The 15,952-nt window shown below is 37.5% G+C and overlaps 1 protein-coding gene across 2 annotated transcripts in view; it reads right to left on the reverse strand.

Moving 5' to 3' along the window:
• Positions 1–15,952, reverse strand: part of LOC143150167 (ras-related and estrogen-regulated growth inhibitor) — a 114,345-nt gene that overhangs the window by 83,474 nt on the left and 14,919 nt on the right. The window contains exon 3 of one of the 2 annotated variants that reach the window (XM_076318233.1): positions 7,149–7,205. In XM_076318233.1, coding sequence (XP_076174348.1) covers positions 7,149–7,205 — 57 coding nt within the window. Of the gene's footprint in view, positions 1–3,798; positions 4,349–7,148; positions 7,206–15,952 lie in introns of those variants that run through there. The other variant, XM_076318234.1, reaches the window with a different exon arrangement.

The raw sequence follows: 15,952 nt of genomic DNA on the forward strand, positions 1-15,952 counted from the left end.
CTTGCCGTTGGGCGCCCCATAGAACCGGCGCGCGGACAATCGCGTTATCTATTGCCCCGCATTATTTCAATCTGCGCGTCGCGGATCTCGCGGCGCGCGGAGAATTCAATTTCCTCCGAGCTACACCGGCCGGTGTCATTCACTTCACGAGACAGTACAATGGTCCATTTCATAGATCGCTTTCGTTAATCGCGCTACCAGACTCGCCGTTATTACCGTCCCTCGAAAACACAGTACGGGTTACGTGAACGCCTTTTCATTAGGCCACTTCTGTCTCGACGTGGACGCTGATTCGTTCGTTTCACGGACCGTGAGAATTTTCGTCCGATTGTAATTTACCAGTACCCGCCTCAAAGGCTTAGCAAACATGACCCCATCAGAGTCTCTTCCACGTGAACTGTACCAATTCGATACCGGAGTGCAAGCTTCAGTCATCCCTTTTGATGTAGAAGAGACCTTTCTAAATCTCTACTGGCTCTGCAGATCGGTACCTGAGCTGATAGAGCAACTCACAGGTGGAGGTGTTTGCTATTTCTAGTCCAAGTCACAGGCTATACCACTGCCTACAATAAATTCGATCCAGGGATTGAAAGATCAACCTCCTTGTGGACTGCATCAGAACCTCGTGGTATTAGTTAGTACTAATGGTAGAGTTATCGCATTATTATGCTCCCCATTGAGGGTTTTACACCCCTCGGCATGGGTGGGCCAACTTGGATGCATGGGGTCGTCACTCCCCAAAGGATTCCGATCACCGACTCTGTCGGGTGGCTCGGTATCCCTCCTGTGCTGGGGTTGTAAGAATGCAGGATATTAAGAGGGTATTCAAAAAACTCAATTTTTTCTTTTTATTTCATTTTTTACCGTGTATGACTTTAAAAATATGCAGAACCATTTTCTTCAATTTATGAAAACGATGTAGAGGTTTCAATGTACAGTCCTGCTACGTGTGAAATTGATAAGAGAAACTTTAAATGCGCTTTCCTCAAAATGTTACTTTTTAAACTACCATGATATCTCAAGATCTACTTGACCGATTTACTTCATATTTGGAGAGAATCTTCAGTAGATATGCCCTTATCACCGGAACTCGAGATTCTTAAAAATATTGAGTTTTACTATTTTTTTTTAACATCCTAAACGCCAAATAAAGCTAGAAAATATAAATTCAGAATTTAAAGTTTCGCCATTTGTTTATTTATCGAGATTTGAACTTTTCCCTAGTTCCTGCTACAACTATAATACATCCTTCCTAATGAAGATACTTTCTCACCCTCTGTTTCTGATCAACGGATCGACCGGAATCGTGGAAGCCAATGAAACATATTTCTTAGAAAACCCTGATTGAACAAGTAGCTACAACTTCAATAATTTTTAACATTTCTGGTTGAAAAAAATACTGTATGTACCAATGAGATGGTTAAACATATCTGGAAAATCTCACTACAAAGTAGCCTACCTACCACCGATGAAAAAATATCATAAACGGAACCGAAAAAATGACAGTCTAGAGAGCAATCTAGTTCGCCCGCCGGACGATATTCATATTCCCGCGAGTTGCGCGCGCCGCCGACCGTTGACCGATGCGCGCGTTCGCGCGTATAATAGGCCGCGATTTACAATCGCGACCAAGCCTAGGACTTCGTCTCGGTTTTCACTTTGGTAAATAATAGAGATCGCTCGATTTCACCTTCTCGTTTTCTGACGAATGTATTACGTTAAGTCCTGCCTACCTGCTCGCCGCCGCGATCAATTTACGATTCTCCGCGCGCGGCGAGGATTTCGCGCGCTCTCCTGTTGCGCGACCTGCGCACTAGGTGCAGGCTTTCGCTTCATCCTGGCGCGCGTCGAGTTAATATTCCGCGACTGTTTCGTGGGTGAATGTCGTCTAGTGTACGGTAATTTCCGCTTTCGACTAATCGGTTTTACGCTGGATGTAAGCAACCGAGTTCATCACCCCCGTAGCTCGCATTCGTTCTAACCATTGACGACGTAACGAAAAATTCGAAATCGAAATTTTTATATTTGTCGTCGTATCCCCGCGAAAATGGTATCAACGGATCGGTGAGGCTCTCCCGATGAAAATGACTCCAAACATGACCATATTCGGAGCATTTTTAATTACAGTGTGAGTGGAATTTTTTTTTAATATTTACGTAAAAGTAATTTAAACGAGGTCGTGTTCGGACTCGATTTGATCGAGAGAACCTTGCCAATCGTTCGATAATACTCGTGAAGATATCTTATTGTAATCAAAAATATATAGAATTCTTTTCGAGAGAAAAAATTTATTTTTAATCCGTTGACTATAATTTAATAAAATGTTTATACACTCTAAAAAAATTGTGTTTCATTTTCACCAAAAAAAAAAACTAAATGACTTTCCGAACAATCTAATATTATTTACCGAAAAATAAATATTGTTTTTGTACAGAGCTTCAATATTAAGCCTCCGGAAACAGACATCAATTTTTATGGAATAGATTTTGCCTTAGTGATTGACACGCCGAGTACATGTAATGCAAGATTCGCTGGTTGTTTCTCTCTCTCACTCTCTCTCGCTCACTCTCGGTGTATCCCCTTCACTTTTCTCGTTAGACGGTACACGTTACTTAATCCGCTTTCAAGTGTACCGGTGAACCCGATTTTGTCACTTGAAAGCAGAAATTACTATAGGTTTGCTTGAAGCCAATTGCCTTGTAATGACAAGTCATATTCACCGTGCATATTATGGTTCGAATCGTGCACGAATCGTATTCATAGTGCATAACATCAGTACACTGTCGTCAGTTTTCAATCTTTATGACAGGTGGACATATAGCACGTGCATACTGCAATTTAATGACTTTGTGCTTCGTCGATTATCTACTTTATATCTTATCTCGAAAAGAATACTAAATGTGTCTCCTTTACACACCGGATGACCCTTAAAAAGCGTCTATCATTTCACGATAAGGATATGATAATAACTTATTATCGCATCGAATGCTGCTACTAATTTCTAACACGCTCTTATCGAGAGTATAAACGAAAATGATTCATAGAATGCCTAAGATTGTGTTCCGAGAATAATCAAACACAAGGAGAGCTCCGTATATGAGACATCGAGCATTGTTTATAGTTTAGTCGCGTGGCAAGTGTGTAAAACTACCATTAAAAGACAAACTCGCTATAATGTAAGAGCAGTCAAGATCGAATATTGCATGCTCCAGAAAAATGAATTTGGCCCACGAGGGGATTGAACCTACGACCTTTAGGTTATTAGCACCACGCTTTAACCAACTAAGCTAATGGACCACTTCCTTCTATGTACCTTTCTACGAACCTATTTCTTCGTTTTCAACAATCGTATCTATCCTTAAAATCAATCTTACGCATACACTTCCTGCGTAATACATAATACCCTAAACTCATCGAACATCACTACTAAAAATTATACAAGGAAATATATAGAATAGTCGACCTCGATTATCCGATCACCTGAGCCGCGTAAAACAAAAAGCTCATTGCTATAATGTTAACACAAGTTGAAAAAACGCAACTTGTAAATTGAGACTGTTTATCAACATCGTTGCTTTACGGTCGTAAATCGAGAGTCGTTTTTCAGATTATATAATTATTCTAGTAAATAAGTAATATCCCAAACCATTGATAAATTTGATTGTCGTCGACATCGATAAATATGAAACATTAATAAATAGTATTTTTCAATCACGCATCGAGACTTACGAGATGAAATATACATTACATAATATAAATACTATAAACTAAAAATAGTATCTATTATACTACACGTACCTACCAGTTCTCCCAAAGAGACACATTCCTCTATAATCGAGAGATTGTATTTAAAATTCTGCATCTTCCATACGTGTACTACGGTTTCTTAAAGTTTGTTTTCGTACTTCAGAAGCACCCTGTACACTCACCGATACACAATACTTTATCGTTCGTTTGCACAGCAGTGTATTACCATCGCTGAAAACGACAGACCCAACGGAGTTTTATTTAAAAAAAACAAACAAACAAAAAGAAGGAAAGAAAGAAAGAAAAACCATGCACACGCAAATCTTGAAAATCTTGTCGTTGCCCTGGCACGACCCTCGGTATGCATAGCTTAGGGGAACTGGAACTCGCAGTAAGGAGTCTAGATAATCGCGCTCATACGGCGGCCGGCGATCCGCATTCCGAGAATTCGATACTCCCCAGGGAAGAAGTTGTTCTCCCCTTTCAGGCCCCATTCGCGCGATCGTTCAATTTGTACCCGCGAACCGTAACGATTACTTTTAGAACCGGACTGTTATTTCGAACGAGCGAAACTCTGCAAAAAAGGAAGGGACTGGCCGCGTAATCCCGCGATTCCATGAACGCGTCGAAGCTCGGCCATTACCGATACGATACCGATTTGTCCATGGAGTCGAGGCAACGACAGAACTTAAAATGGTTGACACTAGACGACGTATCACTGAACGTATTACTGTTTGTACCAGACCAAGTGACGTGTCTTTGACGTTAGATAGGAAAATGGGAAATTAATTTACGAGCGACATTAGTTGTCTATTTTCATCGTTATCGATACGATACCGATTTGTCCATGGAGTCGAGGCAACGACAGAACTTAAAATGGTTGACACTAGACGACGTATCACTGAACGTATTACTGTTTGTACCAGACCAAGTGACGTGTCTTTGACGTTAGATAGGAAAATGGGAAATTAATTTACGAGCGACATTAGTTGTCTATTTTCATCGTTATCGATACGATACCGATTTGTCCATGGAGTCGAGGCAACGACAGAACTTAAAATGGTTGACACTAGACGACGTATCACTGAACGTATTACTGTTTGTACCAGACCACGTAACGTGTCTTTGAAGTTAGATGGGGAAATGGAAAATTAATTTACATTAGTATTTATTAGTTATCTATTTTGAGCATTGTCCGCGAATATCGTAGGCAAAGATGCTGTCAATGATTGAGTAATTTTAAAAAGAAATTTGAAACAGGTGGAATTGACCACTTTGGTGGTTCTAGTGTTAAGACTTTGGTCGGTGAAGGGTCGATTACTTGTAATTAGAGTGAGAGACTGTTTTTGGACGGACTACAATATGGCGCCAATGAAATTTTTCAATTACACGGGAAGTTCGAAAATGATATTTTAATTAATGAATATACAACATACGTAAGAGAGTAATTTCTCGCTTCTTGCTGATACATTGGGTCAGGACATTGTCCACGAATATTGTAGACAAAGACACTGTTAATAATTGAATAATTTTAAAAAGAAGTTTGAAACAAGTCAAATTGACAACCGATAAATCCTTTATTTATTTCAAAGAAACCTGCGTGTGCAAACTGTTTAATTTGAATGCAACTCTGTTCTGCGAAATAAAACTAAAATTTTTCAATTTTAACGAACGTGTTTATAAAAACATGGATTCTAATTCATTTGTGATGAAACAGATTTGTGAAATAATGACAATAATGGAAAAAGCACGGAAAATGTATGCAGATGATACTACTCGTTTCTACTTAAGGACTTAACTCGCGGCCATTTTTTTTTTATTTTTAGTGAGTCTTTGGAACGTAATCTCGTATTAACGGGATAAAAGATATGACTACATTTAGCTTAGGGCACGAATATGGTACAAAGTAGCACGGTGCGTATAGCGATCGGCCAATCTGGAGCAATGTTAAAAATAACCGCAAAAAAGGCAGGGATTAGATAGTTGTAACTCTGTTATAACAGGCTTCTAGATTCGTTGGAAAATACTAATGATTTCAACCAGTCTATCGATGTTATCTCGCGTCTCGATACTATGTATCTAATCGATCTTTACCCGTATGTTTTACATTAACGGTAACACTACTCCTTTTGTTCGTGTTTCTTTCTTTTGTCGTTTACTGCGTTGCGATATTGTGCAAATGTTGAAAAATTGTACGTGGAATTGCGCAAAGGCTCCTGTAACACGGTAGGAAAATTATAACGACCCTCCTATAACACGGTAGAAAACTGGGGACAATCCTCTCGTAATAAAAGTAACAAGTCTTTTATAACACGGTGCAAATGTAACGGTAACTCTCTTATAACACGGCATAGATATTACCAGAACCCTCCTATAACATTATAGAAAATTTTCCAATAACCTATAATTTCTCTTCCTAGACTTATCTGTTTTAAGTTTAAGTGTTTGTGCAATTTCTTTTTGCTAAGTGGTTAAAAATTATTCCTCACATCTATGGAAAATTGTTCTGCACAATACATATCACATATATTATGTAATTTTATATATTGTATGCATTAAGAAAAAAATATCATATTTTTTAGATCAGACTACTGAAAATAATACTGTAGAGTAGTGGTTAAAAATTGTTCCTCACATCTATGCAAAATTTTTCTGCATAATACATATCACATATATTATGTAATTTTATATATTGTATGCATTAAGAAAAAAATATCATATTTTTTAGATCAGACTACTGAAAATAATACTGTAGAGTAGTGGTTAAAAATTGCTCCTCACATCTATGCAAAATTTTTCTGCATAATACATATCACATATATTATGTAATTTTATATATTGTATGCATTAAGAAAAAAATATCATATTTTTTAAATCAGACTACTGAAAATAATTCTGTAATATAGTGATTAAAATTTGTTCCTCACATCTATGGAAAATTTTTCTGCATAATACACATCACATACATTATGTAATTTTATATATTATATACATTGAGAAAAGAATGTTATATTTCTTAGACCAGACTACTGAAAATATTACTGTAGAGTAGTGGTTAAAAATTGTTCCTCACATCTATGCAAAATTTTTCTGCATAATACATATCACATATATTATGTAATTTTATATATTGTATGCATTAAGAAAAAAATGTTAAATTACACTACTAGTAATATAAAAAAAACACGAATTACTCGTGTTATAGGAGGGTTATTTGTACTCTTAACGTACAAGAGAATATTGCCAAGTGTAATCGAGCTGAAAGTAACAACGATAGAAAAGGTAATTCTCTGACGACTTTCGAACAGCGTGTAGACAACGCAAGCGCAAGAACCGAAGCGTCGATTGCTTCGAAAGGTGGATAAAAAGGAAAGAAAAAAGAGATTCCTGAAACGACTTACCGCTGGTTGAGCTGTACTCGCCAATGTACCGCCTCGTCAAATACCGCACGACTACAGCTGAAAGGAAAATAAGAAGGAATTAAATGTGTGGAACGTTTGATGGCTCCTAAGAGCGGTGAATATAAAAATGATCACTATCGAGCGAACTATTAAAGTCTAACGGAAATGTTCTCGTACGAACTCAAACACGTGAGGATTTCCCGGATGGAAAATATCAACAGGGTCTTATAAATGATTATAGACAATTATTTTCAATATTCAAATACTTAATACTTCAATATTCTTCGGTATTCGAATACCGAATATTTCAGTATTCTTCAATATTCGAATTCACGATACTTTAATATTCTTCGGTATTCGAATACTGAATATTTCGGTATTCTTCAACAATCGAATACACGATACTTCAATATTCTTCGGTATTCAAATACCTAATACTTTAGTATTCAGATACTTAATACTTCAGCATTCAGATACTGAATTTATATACTTCAGAATTCAGACACTCAACATATTTACTTCAGTATTTTTCAGTATACTTCAGTATTCAGATACTGAATTTATATACTTCAGAATTCAGACACTCGACATATTTGCTTCAGTATTTTTCAGTATACTTCAGTATTCAGATACTGAATTTATATACTTCAGAATTCAGACACTCGACATATTTGCTTCAGTATTTTTCAGTATACTTCAGTATTCAGATACTGAATTTATATACTTCAGAATTCAGACACTCGACATATTTGCTTCAGTATTTTTCAATATACTTCAGTATTCAGATACTGAATTTATATACTTCAAAATTCTACAGTATACTCAAGTATTCAAGTACTTCTGTATGCACGATACTGAATGACGAAAGTACGTTAAGAATATCCAATTATTCGTTACTATTATTACCGTTATTATTTATTTTCAATGAAGTGCAAGTCACTGCAGTCTCGATGTATCTTTAATACCTTTAGGTATACTATTTCTGACATAATGTCCTCGCGCTGGTACCAGGTCGGAACGAAAGTACTGCTCGTTTGTTTCTTAATTTTAACAGAAACTGGTTTACGTAAGTGAAAAGCAATTCATCATCCATATAATTTCTCTGTTCGCACATAACCCCCCTCCACCTTCCCACGGGCTTTTCAATTGCGCGTGCAGAGAAATCTGGTTTCTGATTTTCAGCCAAAAAACGACGACTACTGTCAAGTCACACAGTAACGGTTCAACCTGATATCTTTATTACGTGTATAATTTTTATATTTAATTGCAGTGCGTAGGTAGGCGGTGCAACCAGAACGAAAGCAATTTAACACGAACTAAATTAATCGAAAATCTAGAAAAAAAATTCTTGTATAGATATCCATTACGTTTATACAGAGTGAGTCACCTAACTTAACGACCTTAAATCATTTATAAATTGTTTGCTGTATAAAAGAAAAAACGTTTCAAAAAAAGATACTGTAACATATCAAGCGGTACGTGTAATGCAATAATGAAATAAACAATTTTGAATTATACGTACAGCGTATTTGGAATTCAAACAAATTCACTCTGGAATTTGAAAAATAACCAAACGCCGAGTAAAGAAACATTAAAGCAAATTAATTTTAATGTATTTGTCTCTTTAGAAATGTTACATTTTCGATCAAATATTTCTTCTTCAAATATTCGCTCTTATACGAACAAAAGGATACAACTAAAAGAAATTAATAGTTACTTTGTATAAGTTAATTTTAATGCCTTCTCTCTCGTCGAGGATACAGAGTTTCGTTCGAAATATTTCTCCCTTAAAATCGTCGGAGCAGCTTTAAAAAAATGTGCGATAAAATTCACCGTCTGTTTTGGAAAAGGAAAATAAACAACTCGCGAGGAATTCGGCCCCGAAATGCGTATCAGTGACCGAATTCCACAAGAATGTGAACCACGAACACCTGTCAACTATTTGCAGTAGCTGATGTACTTGCGTACGTAACGACAGATCGTGAATAATTAACACGCTTTTCCTATCTGAACAGGCTAATTGACGTCGATAAATTTGACAGGTGTTTCTCAGCTGTTAGAAAGTAACCCGTTCGCTTGAGCGTTATTCACACGTTACCTCGTGTTGCGCTTATTTAGCTAGACCATCCGCATTAGCGAGCGATCGACGCCATTTTTTATCGTTTTTCCTCGTGACTATAAATGTTCGATCCAACCAACGAAGAAACGTGCGACTTTCCACTCGTATTAATGCTTACCGGATTACACCGATTCGTTCTTGTTTCAGCTGGTTGTACAATGAAAAGAGTCTTTTTTCAATATTTGCGGTATCTATTTTTGACCATCCGTGTCATACATTTTTGTAAACAATTTTTACAAGGTATCGCGCAATGCAACGTCTACTTGCGAAAATAAAACGAGAACGTGAAATAAGATTTTCCCAGACTGTGCTTTAATCGAATTTGAAGCTACTCGGAGAGCTCGTTTTAGTGGAATAGGGTTTAATGGATGTCTGTAATTGTGTTATGCACGTGCATTTATCCCGATATCACGTGGAGCTGCTTTTAACGCGGTATTAAAATTATCGAGTCGGTTAAATGGAAGATCATTTAATTATTTTGAACAATATTATTGCGTCACTTGGATAGAACCTCTACAAGCTTGGTAGAAATATTTCGAGAAAAATCGTAATTAATAAATCTTACGTATCAATAAAATATCTAACTTTAGATATATTATTATTGGGAAACGTTATTTGTTTCCGGTATTAATATGATATATAAATATTTTATTTTGCTAGATTTTATGTAATTTATTTTCTCCTTTCAAAAAATTATAAATCGTGTTCTTTTTGTAACCACCTGTATAATTTCTCTCGAATAAAAACTTCAATTTCTACACTTTATAATTTTCATACGTATATTTTTATTCCGAGTTTATTTTTAAACGGAGATTGCATTCGAGCAATAACCGTGTTTTCATTTCCAAATCCAAACAGCTGCGAAGGAATGCAAGCGTTGCATTGTGGAACGAAAACTTTTCGATTGAAACAATTGATAAAACGTTAATCTACTTGAAAGGTGTTCGATTGAACGAGTCGAGAAAACATCGAGTCACTTGGAAAGTATTCTGTTGAAGAAATTGAGGAAACGTTGAGATACTTATAAAGTGTTCAGTTGCAAAGATAACTGAGGAAACGTTGAGCTACTTGAATAGTATTCGGTTGAAAAGATAATTGATAAAAGTTTGAGCTACTTGAAAAGTGTTCAGTTGAAAAGATAATTGATAAAAGTTTGAGCTACTTGAAAAGTGTTCGGTGGAAAAGGTCGGGAAACGTTGAGCTACTTAAGAAGTGTTCGATTGAAAAGATAATTGATAAAACGTTGAGCTACTTAAAAAGTGTTCGATTGAAAAGATAATTGATAAAACGTTGAGCTACTTGAAAAGTGTTCGGTTGAAGAAGTTGAGGAAACGTTGTGCTACTTAAAAAGTGTTCGATTGGAAAGATAATTGATAAAACGTTGAGCTACTTGAAAAGTGTTCGGTTGAAGAAGTTGAGAAAACGTTGTGCTACTTAAAAAGTGTTCAGTTGAAAAGATAACTGAGAAAACGTTGAGCTACTTGAAAAGTGTTCGGTTGAAAAGATAATTGATAACAGTTTGAGCTACTTAAAAAGTGTTCGGTTGAAAAGATAATTGATAAAAGTTTGAGCTACTTGAAAAGTGTTCGGTGGAAAAGGTCGGGAAACGTTGAGCTACTTAAGAAGTGTTCGATTGAAAAGATAATTGATAAAACGTTGAGCTACTTGAAAAGTGTTCGGTTGAAGAAGTTAAGGAAACGTTGTGCTACTTAAAAAGTGTTCGGTTGAAAAGATAATTGATAAAACGTTGAGCTACTTGAAAAGTGTTCGGTTGAAGAAGTTGAGAAAACGTTGTGCTACTTAAAAAGTGTTCAGTTGAAAAGATAACTGAGAAAACGTTGAGCTACTTGAAAAGTGTTCGGTTGAAAAGATAATTGATAACAGTTTCAGCTACTTAAAAAGTGTTCGGTTGAAAAGATAATTGATAAAAGTTTGAGCTACTTGAAAAGTGTTCGGTGGAAAAGGTCGGGAAACGTTGAGCTACTTAAGAAGTGTTCGATTGAAAAGATAATTGATAAAACGTTGAGCTACTTGAAAAGTGTTCGGTTGAAGAAGTTAAGGAAACGTTGTGCTACTTAAAAAGTGTTCGGTTGAAAAGATAATTGATAAAACGTTGAGCTACTTAAAAAGTGTTCGGTTGAAAAGATAATTGATAAAAGTTAGAGCTACTTGAAAAGTGTTCGATTGAAAAGATAATTGATAAAACGTTGAGCTACTTGAAAAGTGTTCGGTTGAAGAGGTTGAGGAAACGTTGTGCTACTTAAGAAGTGTTCGATTGAAAAGATAATTGATAAAACGTTGAGCTACTTGAAAAGTGTTCGGTTGAAGAAGTTGAGGAAACGTTGTGCTACTTAAAAAGTGTTCAGTTGAAAAGATAACTGACAAAACGTTGAGCTACTTAAAAAGTGTTCGGTTGAAAAGATAATTGATAAAAGTTTGAGCTACTGAAAAAGTGTTCGGTTGAAAAGATAATTGATAAAAGTTTGAGCTACTTGAAAAGTGTTCGGTGGAAAGGGTCGGGGAACGTTGAGCTACTTAAAAAGTGTTCGATTGAAATAATAATTGATAAAACGTTGAAAGACTACTTGAAAAGTGTTCGGTTGAAGAAGTTAAGGAAATGTTGAGCTATTTGAAAAGTGTTCGGTTGAAGAAGTTGAGGAAACGTTGCGCTACTTAAAAAGTGTTCAGTTGAAAAGATAACTGAGAAAACATTGAGCTACTTGAAAATTGTTCGGTGAGAACGCACTAGGAAATTTTGAGCTTCTCTGCCACGAACCTAACCAATGGTATCTAAAATTGGCGCTGCAGTGAATAGATTTCCGACGAAATTTTCCCGAGAACCCCTCCTTTTTACCACCAAACGCCCGGAGGGAGCCTGGTATCTTCGAATCTTCCCTCCTACGGCATTGAGAATCGGTTTATAGGCTATTTTTCGAGGCGCTAGGTCGTTGCAGCGTGTAATTACGGGTCGATAGGTACACGCCGCGATCTCGCTCCACGCAAAATTGCAGGGTTCAAACAGAACGAAACGAGCTGGTCGCCTCGTGGAGACTGGCTAGCGTGCTCTTCGCGTCGGCGAGCTGTCGACAGGAGGTGTAGCACAGGTAAGAGAAATACTTTTATCGAGGCTAATGACGCGAGACGCCCGGTGTGTTCCAACGCTTTTTCCACGTGCTAGGAACACGCCCATCGAGGCGGTGGATCGATGAAAATTCAATCAAACCACCGCAGAGTGTACGAATATCGATCCCGGTGCTTCTAATTAATTCTCGGTTCGATCCGAGGAAACTCGCGCGGCGTTACCGCAAATTATTTACAACCCGTGCTGCATCGGTCGTGTAAACGCTCGCGGATTCCCGATGGGGGTATAACGAAAGCAGAATGGTAAATTTCGCGCGAACACGGCTCGTGTCTGATTTATAGAATCTCGACGGGACCGGTGTTGCCCAGCGCGGGAGTTCGAATTTTGAAAATGATTTAATTCCAGTGGATGGACTTTAATCGGTTTCGATTCACGGCGGACGTGTCGCTGGAATTGGCACGGAAAGATTCGCGCTATGTTTGCACGGGAACGAGCACGGAACGTGCAACGTTGGGTGCAATGAAATTAATCGACCAGCAAGTGCAGAAGTATGGTAGGCAAATTGCTGAGAAGAGAGTCATATTTCAATGGGACGGGCTGCTGTGCGTATTGCCGAGTGTGTTAAACTATACTTTTTTTACCGCAGTGGGGAGAACGGGGTAAATGGTCCGCAACATCGACTTTACTCTTCGATCACCGCAGCCAATTACGAACGGTATCCGGCGTGCGGTGAACGCCCATGGGCGTTCGGTGAACACGATTCACAGACACGATTAGAGGATTTCCGCACGCGGTGCGGACCGAATAGAAAATATTCGAATAATTTAACCTTAGAGCACTTTGCAGCGCATTTGTACCTATATTTGTAAATAAAACTAGTTATCTTTCTATTTCGAATGCAACAAATGTTCAAAAGAACGAAGAAAATTGTCGAATGTCTACCTTGCACAAATCCCCAGAATTTGAAACCATGTGAACAATATTACTCGAAAGTTACAGTAGAAAAAAGTTACTTCGACACGCTACATTCCTAAAATGTATTTCGATACGTCATTTGAAATAAGTTTTCTCGTAATACCTGAAGACAACAGAAGTCAACTAAAGTCGCCAAACTTTCAGTCCTCTCTACTGTAACAAAACTTCAAATTTCTAATCCCAAAGTTATACCCAACCGTGCAAATTGATTTTAAACAAAAGACACAATTCTACTCAAAAGCTACAAAAAAGAAAACATCACTCCGACACCCGGGTTTAAAAAACTTCGTCTGTCTCTTATACTTGGAAATCCTTCGTTCGCGAAATGTATTTTAACAAACACGTTCCCTCGGATAGGTTCCCTCGCAACACCCAAAGCAAACCGAAGACACGACGGTCGCACAGCTCCGAACAACCACAAATATATATATACACATCTCTCGTTTCAAACATCGACCTATCAGCAAACGGTGACGCAACGCAATTTCTCGAGAAGATACGATCTCGATGAGAGACGCTTACGCGGTCTTCTCCCGGGGCGCGTTTAGGTTACTCCCATTAATTTCGGCTAACCAGTTCACTTCGCGAGCGTACCGAACCAGTCGTCCTCCACTTCGCGGATCGATGTTCAGCTGGTTCCAAACCCTGCGCCGCTCCTCGTGAGGTCTCTCCTAGGAGTCGCCAACCGCTGCGACGACAGATTTATAAACGGCTTGTATGCGAGAACTCGACGAGTACCGGGCCGGCACGGATCTATGTACTCAATAAGTCTTCAAGGGTCGAACCAGTGGATACGTACGTCGGCGACATGTTAAGTTCTCTCGCGACGTTTCGCGAAGTAACGAAGAAATTTATGAAGCGAGCGTCCTCTAACGCAAGTGCACCGAGTCGCGCTCGTAGATTCATAACGTCGCGAGACGAGTATACGGGCATTCCTTTTAACGACATTTCCTGTACACCGTCGGTCATTAATTATCGTTATTACGTATTTGATGCCATTTTTTCCCCACCAGCCCGCCCCTACGGTTTCACCGTGCGCGCGACAGCCAATACCAGCCGTCTGGAATAACTTCCCCCACCCCAGGGCCGAGTAACTTTCTTCCCTTCTAAAAATAGCCGCTTTCCTCGCAAAATGTACCCGCCGTTATTAGCCACCTAGCGTTTAACGGCGGTTGTTACGTTAATTACGGCCAACTATGCATAATGCAACTGTGTTATTAATAGTTACGCAGCGGTGGTACACGGTGCACCAACTGGAGCACAGTGAGCGCCGGTTAACGCGAAATACGTGTTGTTTTCTCCGTTGTTGATTCGGTAATTTGTTAGACTTTCACGGAGTTTGAAGACTTTTTTTTTTATTCTTTACTAAACGGTTACGGTGCGTTGGGATGTCGAACTCGGGCACACGGTGTTTACGGAAATTGGGATGAAAGTGATAATTGGTCGAATAATTGGGAAAAATTTGGTTTAATTGAAACATTCTACTGTAAATATAATTGTATCGCAAATAAAATTCTAATGCGAAACAATCTGCCGTGAATAAATTCCAAAGTGAAAGAACAAGAATCTCTAACGATTTGAAAATTATAGTATAAATATAAATTTACCGTAGGCAATAAATTCCACCGGAAGGAATTAAATAAAAAGTAAGAATTTCTATCAATTCCAACGTTCTACAATAAATATAATTCTATGATAAATAAAATTCTAATGTAAAACAATCTACAGTGAATTCCAAAGTGAAAGAATAAGAATCTCTAATGATTTCAAAATTATAGTATAAAGATAAATTTACCGTAGGCAATAAATTCCACCGGAAGGAATTAAATAAAAAGTAAGAATTTCTATCAATTCCAACGTTCTGCAATAAATATAATTCTATGATAAATAAAATTCTAATGTGAAACAATCTACAGTGAATTCCAAAGTGAAAGAATAAGAATCTCTAATGATTTCAAAATTATAGTATAAAGATAAATTTTCCGTCGACAAAATTCTAAAGTGAAAAAAGTCTACTGTAAATAAATTCTACGGTAAAAAAAGAAGGATCCCGGTTGATTTCAACATTCTACTATAAATATAATTCTAACGCAACAAAATTCCACTGTAAATAAATCCTAACGTGTGAAAATTCCAGCATGAAAAATAAGAAATTTTACTAGTTCAAAAATTTTATATTCAGGGTCACATCAAGGTCATACCGAGATACACGTTTCAATTTATCTTGGTGTCAGCTATAATGTGTTGTTCCATTTAAGAAAACATGCCTGTGAAAATTTTCGAAAAAACAATATTGACTTTGAGGTAACAGGAACAGGGAAAATATTTAAATTGCGAACTTACGATTGCTAGTGCCACGCCCGAGTTATCTCGGGCAACCTACTCGCCGGATTAACAAGTGAAACTATGCTCCGACTAAAATAATAAGGAGTAAAATGAAAGGAGGAATACAAGATTTATGCAATACCTTATGTTTTACGATATCTTCGTTCTGGGTCCTTGGAACAAATTTTCTCGAATAAAATAATACACCTACGTATATTAATTGTACATTTAATAAAAATTATTACTCAACCAACGACTTCCCTACTAAGTTTCTTCTCGATAATCATTTTTCCATTTCACTTT

The sequence above is a fragment of the Ptiloglossa arizonensis genome, chromosome 8 (assembly GCF_051014685.1).
Source record: "Ptiloglossa arizonensis isolate GNS036 chromosome 8, iyPtiAriz1_principal, whole genome shotgun sequence".
NCBI lineage: Eukaryota > Metazoa > Arthropoda > Insecta > Hymenoptera > Colletidae > Ptiloglossa > Ptiloglossa arizonensis.